General features: G+C 74.4%; 1 protein-coding gene across 1 annotated transcript; it reads left to right on the top strand.

Moving 5' to 3' along the window:
* Window positions 1–2,133: 2,133 nt before the first annotated feature.
* Window positions 2,134–8,890, top strand: LOC142593417 (rho-related BTB domain-containing protein 2-like). The gene is given in 10 exon segments (XM_075709166.1): window positions 2,134–2,325; window positions 3,993–4,096; window positions 6,202–6,319; window positions 6,321–6,388; window positions 6,495–7,426; window positions 7,734–7,852; window positions 7,956–8,106; window positions 8,327–8,415; window positions 8,512–8,617; window positions 8,707–8,890. Coding segments are annotated over 10 exon segments (2,049 nt in total). The 3' UTR covers window positions 8,877–8,890.
* The last annotated feature ends 1,134 nt before the right edge of the window (window positions 8,891–10,024 follow it).

The raw sequence follows: 10,024 nt of genomic DNA, 5'->3' as shown, positions 1-10,024 counted from the left end.
TGTCATTGGTGGTGTTGGTATGGCTGGTGTCACCGCCGTCTCTGGTGTCACTGCTGCTGCTGGTGTCACTGGTGTCCCCGGTGCTGCCGCTGCCGCTGGTGTCACTGCTGTCACCGCTGTCACCGGTGTCGCTCCTGTCGCTGGTGCCCCCAGTGCTGCTGCCGCTGGTGTCACTGCTGCCGCTGGTGTCACTGCTGTTGCTGGTGTCACCGGTGTCGCTCTTATCACTGGTGTCACTGGTGTGCTCAGTGGTGCTGGTGCTGCTGCCGCTGGTGTCACCGGTGTCGCTCTTATCACTGGTGTCACTGGTGTGCTCAGTGGTGCTGGTGCTGCTGCCGCTGGTGTCACCAGTGTCGCTGCTGTCACCGCTGTTGCTGGTGTCACTGCTGTTGCCAGCGTCGCTCCTGTTGCTGGTGACCTCGGTGCCGCCGGTGTCGCTGCTGTCACTGCTGTTGCTGGTGTCACCGCTGTCACTGCTGTCACCGGTGTCGCTCCTCTCACTGGTGTTGCTGGTGACCTCGGTGCCGCCGGTGTTGCTGCTGTCACTGCTGCTGCTGGTGTCACCGGTGTTGCTCCTGTCACTGGTGTCACTGGTGTGCCCGGTGCTGCCGGTGGTGTCACTGCTGTCGCTCCTGTCTCTCCTGTCACTGCTGTCACTGCTGTCACTGCTGTCGCTGCTGTTGCTCCTGTCACTGCTGTTGCTGCTGTCGCTGGTATCGCTGCTGTTGCTGCTGTCGCTGCTGTTGCTGCTGTCACTGGTGTCACTGCTGTCGCTGGTGTCACTGCTGTTGCCGCTGTCTCTCCTGTCACTGCTGTCACTGCTGTCGCTGCTGTCGCCGCTGTCGCCGCTGTCACTGCTGTTGCTGCTGTCACTCCTGTCACTGCTGTTGCTCCTGTCACTGCTGTCACTGGTGCTGTCGCTGGTGTCACTGCTGTCACTGCTGTCGCTGCTGTCCTTGCTGTCACTGCTGTCGCTGCTGTCGCTGCTGTCACTGGTGTCACTGCTGTTGCTCCTGTCGCTGCTGTCGCTGGTGCTGTCGCTGCTGTCACTGCTGTCACTGCTGTCGCTGCTGTCCTTGCTGTCACTGCTGTCGCTGCTGTCGCTGCTGTCACTGGTGTCACTGCTGTCGCCGCTGTCGTTGCTGTTGCCGTTGTTGCTGCTATCGCTGCTGTCACTCCTGTCACTGCTGTTGCTCCTGTTGCTGCTGTCGCTGGTGCTGTCGCTGCTGTCACTGCTGTCACTGCTGTCGCTGCTGTCCTTGCTGTCACTGCTGTCGCTGCTGTCACTGGTGTCACTGCTGTTGCCGCTGTCGTTGCTGTTGCCGCTGTTGCTGCTGTTGCTGCTGTCACTCCTGTCACTGCTGTCGCCGCTGTCGCTGCTGTCACTGGTGTCACTGCTGTCGCTGCTGTCGCTGCTGTCACTCCTGTCACTGCTGTCGCTGCTGTCGCTGCTGTCACTGGTGTCACTGCTGTCGCTGCTGTTGCTGCTGTCGCTGCTGTCACTCCTGTCACTGCTGTCGCTGCTGTCGCTGCCGTCACTGCTGTCACTCCTGTCACTGCTGTTGCTGCTGTCACTCCTGTCGCTCCTGTCACTGCTGTCGCTGCTGTCGCTGCTGTCACTGGTGTCACTGCTGTCGCTGGTGTCGCTGCTGTCGCTGCTGTCACTCCTGTCACTGCTGTCACTGCTGTCACTGCTGTCACTCCTGTCACTGCTGTTGCTCCTGTCGCTGCTGTCGCTGCTGTCGCCGCTGTCGCCGCCGGTGCCCCCGGTGCCGCCGGGGGGGGCGGGGCGTGGCGGGGTGGGGGCGGGGCGCACCCACCGGGCCCCTCCCTCCCCGAGGGGGCTCACCCGCGCGCGGAGGGGGGGGGGGGGGGGGGGGGGCGGCGTCGGTCACGTGGGCGCGGCGCCCCCTGGCGGCGCTCCTTTGTCCGCGCGCGGGCGGGGCGCGTCGGGGCGGGGCGGGCGCGGATTGGCGGGGCGGGGGGGGCGGGGCTCGGGGGGCGGGGCGGGCGGGGCGGGGCGGGCGCGGATTGGCGGCGGGGCGGGGCGGGCGGGGTTAGCGGGCCCGGGCATGGGCGGGGGGCGGCGCTGAGCGCGGCCGCTCCGAGCGGGGCCGCGGCCCGGGGCTCCCCATGGAGCCGGACGTGGACTACGAGCGCCCCAACGTCGAGACCATCAAGTGCGTGGTGGTGGGCGACAACGCGGTGGGCAAGACGCGGCTGATCTGCGCCCGCGCCTGCAACGCCACGCTCAGCCAGTACCAGCTGCTGGCCACGCACGTCCCCACCGTCTGGGCCATCGACCAGTACCGCGTGTGCCAGGAGGTGCGGGCGGGGGGCGGGGGGGCGGGGGCTGTGGGGGGTGCGGGGGGTGCGGGGGTGCGGGGGGGGACCGGGAGTACCGGGGGGGGCGGGGGTGCGGGGGCTGTGGGGTGTGCAGGGGGTGCGGGGGGTGCGGGGCTGTGGGGGGGACCGGGAGTACCGGGGGTGCGGGGGGGTGCAGGGGGTGCGGGGGGTGCGGGGGTGCGGGGGGGGACCGGGAGTACCGGGGGGGCGGGGGTGCGGGGGCTGTGGGGTGTGCAGGGGGTCCGGGGGGTGCGGGGCTGTGGGGGGACCGGGAGTACCGGGGGTGCGGGGGGGTGCAGGGGGGTGCAGGGGGTCCGGGGGGTGCGGGGCTGTAGGGGGGACCGGGAGTACCGGGGGTGCGGGGGGGGCGGGGGCTGTGGGGTGTGCAGGGGGTCCGGGGGGTGCGGGGCTGTGGGGGGACCGGGAGTACCGGGGGTGCGGGGGGGTGCAGGGGGGTGCAGGGGGTCCGGGGGGTGCGGGGCTGTGGGGGGGACCGGGAGTACCGGGGGTGCGGGGGGGTGCGGGGGCTGTGGGGTGTGCAGGGGGTCCGGGGGGTGCGGGGCTGTGGGGGGACCGGGAGTACCGGGGGTGCGGGGGGTGCAGGGGGGTGCAGGGGGTCCGGGGGGTGCGGGGCTGTAGGGGGGACCGGGAGTACCGGGGGTGCGGGGGGGGTGCGGGGGGCTGTGGGGTGTGCAGGGGGTCCGGGGGGTGCGGGGCTGTGGGGGGGACCGGGAGTACCGGGGGTGCGGGGGGGTGCAGGGGGCTGCGGGGGGTGCAGGGGGTCCGGGGGGGTGCGGGGGCTGTAGGGGGGACCGGGAGTACCGGGGGGGCGGGGGTGCGGGGGCTGTGGGGTGTGCAGGGGTGCCGGGGGTCCGGGGGGTCCCGGGGGTGCGGGGCTGTGGGGGGGACCGGGAGTACCGGGGGGTGCGGGGGGGTCCTGGGGGTGCCCGGGTGCGGGGTGTGCAGGGGGTCCGGGGGGTGCCGGGGGTCCGGGGGGTGCGGGGCTGCGGGGGGGGACCGGGAGTACTGGGGGTGCGGGGGCTGCAGGGTGTGCAGGGGTGCCGGGGGTCCGGGGGGTCCCGGGGGGTGCGGGGCTGTGGGGGGGACCGGGAGTCCCGGGGTGCCGGGGGGGGGGGTTGCGGGGGGTGCCGGGGTGCGGAGGGCACCGGGGGTGCCGAGGGTCCAGGGGTCCCGGGGGGGCGGGGGTGCTGGAGGTCCCGGGGGACGGGGGGGCGGGGGGTGCCGGGGGTCCAGGCGGTGCGGGGCTGCAGGGGGTCCCAGGGTTGCAGGGGGTTCGGGGGAGACCGGGGGTGCGGGGGTGCTGGCGGTCCCGGGGGTGCGGGGGGTCCCAGGGGTGCAGGGGGTGCCGGGGGGGGCGGGGGGGGGTCCCGGGGGTCCGGGGCTGCGGGGGGTGCCAGGGGACCCGGGGGGGCCGAGGGGTGCGGGGGGTCCCGGGAGGTCCCAGGGGGTGCCGGGGGTCTCAGGGGCTGCGGGTGGTGTGGGGGTGCCGGGGGGTGCCGGGGGTCCCAGGGTTGCAGGGGGTGCCGGGGGTCCCAGGGGGTGCGGTGGGTGCCAGGGGGTGCCGGGGGATCCCGGGGGTCCCGGGGACCGTGGCCATGACGCAGCACCCCCCCCCATGCGGGCAGGTGCTGGAGCGTTCCCGGGATGTGGTGGACGAGGTCAGCGTCTCCCTGCGCCTCTGGGACACCTTCGGAGACCACCACAAGGACCGGCGCTTCGCCTACGGCAGGTGGGACCCCGGCACCCCAAGCCCCCCCCCCCCAGCACCCTGAGCTGCTACCGGCACCCCGAGCCCCCCACCGGCACCCTGACCCTGCCACCATCACCCCAAACCACCCCCCCATCACCCCAAGCCCCCCACTGGCACCCTGACCCTGCCACCATCACCCCAACTCCCCCACCAGCACCCCAAACCACCCCCCCCAGCACCCTGAACTGCTACCGGCACCCCGACCCCCCCACCATCACCCCAACTCCCCCAGCAGCACCCTGACCTGCCACTGGCACCCCAGCCCCCCACCAGCACCCTGACCCACCCCCACCATCACCCCGAACCCCCCCCACCGGCACCCCAAGCCCCCCCACCAGCACCCCGACCCCCCCCACCATCACCCCAACCCCCCCACCGGCACCCTGACCCCCCCACCATCACCCCAAGCCCCCCCACCATCACCCCAGCCCCCCACCGGCACCCCGACACCCCCACCATCACCCCGAACCCCCCCACCATCACCCCAAGCCCCCCCACCATCACCCCGAACCCCCCCACCGGCACCCCAAGCCCCCCCACCGGCACCCCAGCCCCCCACCGGCACCCCGACACCCCCACCATCACCCCAAGCCCCCCCACCATCACCCCGAACCCCCCCACCGGCACCCCAAGCCCCCCCACCGGCACCCCAGCCCCCCACCGGCACCCCGACACCCCCACCATCACCCCAAGCCCCCCCACCATCACCCCGAACCCCCCCACCGGCACCCCAAGCCCCCCCACCATCACCCCGAACCCCCCCACCGGCACCCCGACCCCCCCACCAGCACCCCAACTCCCCGACCCTGCCCACCCCAGGGGACGTGGAGCCGAAGGGGCCCCTTGGGCCCCTGCCAGCACCCAGAGATCCCCTCTGGCCCCCCCCCCCCCCAAACCCTCGGGGGGGCCGGGAGCGTCCCCACCTCCCCAGGCGGGGGCTGCTTTCGGTGCCCCACGGCTCGGGCTGCGCACCCCGACAGCCCCCGGCGCCGGTACCCGCCCGCGCCGGGGCTGCCCCGGAGGGCACGGAGCCTGGGTGGGGGGTCCCATCCCGGCCGGCACCGAGCCCCCCGCGCCATGGGGCAGAGCCGGGGGCTCTTTCGGCCGAGCAGGGGGTGGGGGACCCCCCAGGGCCGGGGCCCTGCCCTCGGGGGTGCTGGCCCGGCAGCGGGAGAAGCCCCCGGGCCGCGGCCGAGCGGTCACCGGCCCCCCCGGCCCCCCACGCTCGCCGGGCTGTAAACACCCCCTCCCCGCTGGCTGCTGGCACGGCCGGGCTCTTATCGCCGCCCGGCACGGCTCGGCACGGCTCGGCAGCCTCTAATCTCTCCTCCGCGCTGCCCAGGGCTGGGGTGGGCCCGGGGGGGTCCGGTGGGATGTGGGGGGGCTGCCCGAGGTGCTCGGCGCTGCCGGGGCTGCCGCCTCCATCCCCGCCGGCCGGTGGGTGCCGGGTCCTGGCCGGGGCCGGCATCGCCGGTGGGTGAGCGGGCGGCTGCCACCGTGCTGGCCGGGGGCCCGCGGGAGGCGGCCGGTGGCTTCTATCTTGGTCCCCGACGCGGGCCCGGCTCCAAGCGCGGCTCCTGGTCACGTCTCGGCGAGGCGCAGACTAAAAACAAACCAGGTCTGGGGCCACGTGGCTGCTCCCGGCCGCCTTATAAGGCCCCGGGGGGCTGCGGCGACCTGGGCGCTGCTGGCACCCCCGGCGCGTCCCCCGGCACCTTGCTCCCCCGGGACGGCACCGGCAGCGGGCGCAGGGAAAGGGGCTCGGGGTGGCCGGGCAGGGCTGGCACCCGCTCCGGCGCTTGCCCGGCCGCCGGCGTCTCCTTGCACCCGCTCGCGTTCGGCCGCTGCCCCGGCGCCGTGCCAGCCCTGCCGCCGTACCCGAGCCCTCGGCTCGGCCCGACGCGGTGACCCGGCGCCGGGTGCCCTACGCTGCTGCGGGGTCCCGGGGCGGGGCGGGCGTCCCTGGACGGGGACCCCCGTGCTGCTCCCCGAGCAAAAGCGGGGTGCGGGTGGCCCAGGGATGCAGGGTGGCAGCAGGTCAGCTGCTCTCACCCTCCTCCTCCTCCTCTTCCTCCCGGCCGCAGGTCGGACGTGGTGGTGCTCTGCTTCTCGCTGGCGAACCCCAACTCCCTGCGCCACGTGAAGACGATGTGGTACCCCGAGATCAAGCACTTCTGCCCCCGGACCCCCATCGTGCTGGTGGGGGTGCCAGCTGGACCTGCGCTACGCCGACCTGGAGGCCGTCAACCGGGCCCGCCGCCCCTTGGCCAAGTGAGGAGGGGGGGGGGGGGAGGGGGCGGCCGGATGGGGAGGGGGCCCCCTCCGCACGCGCGGTGACGCGGCCCCCCCGCTCTGTCCCCCGTCCCCCCTGCCCCAGGCCCATCAAGCCCACGGACATCCTGCCCCCCGAGCGGGGCCACGAGGTGGCCAAGGAGCTGGGGGTCCCCTACTACGAGACCAGCGTGGTGGCCCAGTTCGGCATCAAGGACGTCTTCGACAACGCCATCCGGGCCGCCCTCATCTCCCGCCGGCACCTGCAGTTCTGGAAGTCCCACCTGAAGAAGATGCAGCGGCCGCTGCTGCAGGCCCCCTTCCTGCCCCCCAAGCCCCCGCCGCCCGTCATCCAGGTCCCCGACCCCCCCGCCAGCCGCAGCTGGGGCCCCGCCGCCCTCTTCTGCACCCCGCTCTGCGCCGACGTCGTCTTCCAGCTGCAGGGCGGCCAGCGGGTCTTCGCCCACCGCGTCTACCTGGCCACCTCCTGCTCCAAGTTCTACGACCTCTTCACCCTGGAGGAGCCGCGGGAGGGGGCCAAGGAGCCGGCCGCCCGCACCAAGAGCCTGGACGGGGAGCGGGGGGCCCTGGCCGAGGGGGCACGGGCCCCGCTGCGGACTTCGCAGAGCGACGACGCCCTGCGGCCGGCGGCGGGGGACGGGGCGGTGCCCGGCGGCGGCGGCACCCGGGACCTGTCGGCTTGGGGCCGCGGCTTCGTCAGCGTGCGCTGGGAGCTGGTGGCGGACCCGGTGGCGGGGCGGGAGAAGCGGATGGCGGTGGTGTGCATGGACCGGCGGGTGCAGGCGGAGCCCTTCCGCGCCGTGCTGGAGTACCTCTACACCGGGCGGCTGGACCAGGCCCGCGGCGACCTGATGCAGGTGGCCACCATCGCCGAGCTGCTGGAGGTCTTCGACCTGCGCATGATGGTGGCCAACGTCCTCAACAAGGAGAGCTTCATGAACCAGGAGATCACCAAGGCCTTCCACGTCCGCCGTGCCAACCGCATCAAGGAGTGCCTGGGGAAGGGGGTCTTCGCAGGTAGCGGGGGTCCCTGCCCGGGGCGGGCTGGGGGTCGGGTCCCTGCCCGGGGCTCCTTCCCCTCCGGCCGGGCGTCCCGGCTCCCGCGGCGCCCTGCACGGAGCCGGGGCTCCCGGCCGCCCACATCCCCCTCCCTCCGCCGCTGCGGTTTGGGGTCCCGGCGCCCTCGTCCCTTCCCCGTGGCGGTGCCGGGGTCAGCCACGGCGGGGGCGGGGGGGCTGCGGGAGGTGCCGGGGGGGGGGGGGGGCCGCGTCCCCGGGCCGGCCGCGGCCGTCGCCGCGCTGAAGCCATCCCCTTGCCGTCCCAGACGTGGTTTTCCGCGTGGACGACGGGGCCGTGCCGGCGCACAAGCCCCTGCTCATCGCTGGCTGCGACTGGATGATGGCCATGTTCCGGGGGGCTTTCCGGGAGAGCTACGCCGCCGAGGTGAGGGGCTGCGGGGAGGACGGGCGGCTCTTGGCAGCGCCGGCGCCGTCCTTCCCGGTGAGCCTGCCCCGCTGCCGGCTCTGCGAGACGCCCGATCCCACAGGTCTCCCTGCCCGGCACCAACTGCGCCTGCCTGCGCGCCGTCCTCGACTTCCTCTACACCGGCGTCTTCACCCCCACACCCGACCTGGACGCGATGGAGCTCCTCATCCTCACCAACCGCCTCTGCCTGCCCCGGCTGCAGGCGCTCACCGGTGAGCCCCGGCTGCCCCCGGCCCCGCTGCCCGCTCTTGACGTCGCCCGCCGATACGATCACGGCGCGGCGGGGACGGCCGATCGATGTGTCCCCAGCGCGCCGTTAACGCGGGCTTTACGCAAGAGCCGGACGAGCCCGGCTTAGCCCCGCGGCACGGCCTGGCTGCCGGGGCGCGCGTCCCCGGTGCCGACAGCCCCCCGCTCTCACCCCCCCCCCAGAGCAGTACGCCGTGGACGAGCTGCTGCGAGCCTTCATGCAGCGGGTGGAGATCGACGAGCAGGTCATCATCTACCTGGAGATGACGCAGGTACGCGGCGGGGCGAGCCCTGCGGCTTTTGGCGGCGGGGGGGGGGGGCCGCGGTGGTGGGCAGCTGCCCGCCGCGCTCACCGGCTCTGCCCGCAGTTCCACAACGCCCGGCAGCTGGCCGCGTGGTGCCTGCACTACATCTGCACCAACTACAACAGCGTCTGCCGCCGCTTCCCCCGGGAGATGAAGTTCATGTCCCCAGGTGCGGCGCGGGGGCGCGGGGGGGCGCGGGGGCGAGGGTCCCGTGCCGCGCTCTTTTGACGCGCCGGTGCCGTTCCCCACCCCGTGCAGAGAACCAGGCGCATTTCGAGCGGCACCGCTGGCCGCCGGTGTGGTACCTGAAGGAGGAAGACCTGTACCTGCGCTCCAAGAAGGAGCGGGAGCGGGAGGAGCAGCTGCAGCGCAAGCAGCACACCCGCAGCAAGTGGTGCTTCTGGCGACCCTCGCCCCACGTCTCCTGAGCCGGGGGGCACGGAGGGGCTGGGGGGGGGGGGGCTGTGCGCTGGGCCCCCCCTCTCCTCGCCCAGGGCTGCTGTGCCCCCCGGCCGCTGCCCGTTTACGCCCCGCCGGCCCCGGCTGTTTACAGGCCGCGGCCCCCGCCGTGCCTTTCGCCGGCGCGGGAGCGGGGTTGGCGGTGCCGAACCGTGCCAGGCCGGCCGGGCCCCCCCCCGCCTCCGCTCCGGCCAACGCTGGTGCTACCTCTGACCGAGCAGTATTGTGGGGTGGGGGTGGGCAGGGTGGGGGGGGCTCTGCCGGCCTCCTCCTCCTCCCGGGGGGCTCCCCCACCCCGTGCCGGGGGGCTCCCCCGGGCAGGGCTTTCTGGTGCTGTACCCCCCCCCGCCGCGGCGGAGGCGGGGGGCCAAGCTGTGAGCGGGGCGCGGGGCGGGGTGGGCGCGGGGGTCCCCGGGCGCTCGTGCGGCTGCAGCTGCTCCAGCGCCGGGGGGGGAGGGCGGCCCGGCCCCCCCCTTACCCCCCCAGCCCCCCCAAGATCATCTCTGTGCCTTGGACGCGTCCCTGCGGGCCCACGGCTGCGTCCCTGGGGCGGGGGGGCAGCGTCCCTGGGGCGGGGGTCCCACCCACCCCCCCCCCGGCTGAACCGCACAACCCTTTTTACACGTTTTTGTACCCCCGCAGCGCCGCGCAGCATCGGCTGTTTTAACCTTTAATAAAGCATTTTGTAACGGGGCCCGACTCTGCGCTCCCCCCCCCCCCCCCCCCCCCCCGGCGCTCAGCCATCGCCCACCCGGCCCCGCGACCCCCCCGCAGGACGCAGCGACACGGGGGGGCTTCATTCAGGCGCATTTATCATGGGTGGGGGGGACACACGCAGCACATGGCGGGTGGGGAACACAAATGTGGGGGTCCTGACCCATAGCTGGGGGGGAGAGGGCGCATGAGGGGGGCTGCCCCCCAACCTGAGGGGGTGCAGCGCCTCGGTGGGGTGTATTTGGGGGGGGGCTGTGCCCCATCGCTTGGGGTTGGGCAGCACAGGGGGGAGCGGGAGCCCCCCCAGCCCTCGCCCCAGCGTGGCAGGAGGGGCTGGGGGGTCGCAGAGGTGCCCCCTCGCAGGGCCCGTCCCGGGGAGCGGAACCGGGGGGGCTGGGGCAGG

Source organism: Pelecanus crispus, chromosome 4 (assembly GCF_030463565.1).
Source record: "Pelecanus crispus isolate bPelCri1 chromosome 4, bPelCri1.pri, whole genome shotgun sequence".
In the NCBI taxonomy this organism is placed as follows: domain Eukaryota; kingdom Metazoa; phylum Chordata; class Aves; order Pelecaniformes; family Pelecanidae; genus Pelecanus; species Pelecanus crispus.
The sequence above is the reverse complement of the archived record's forward strand: the minus strand, read 5'-3'. Positions and strand labels throughout refer to the sequence as shown.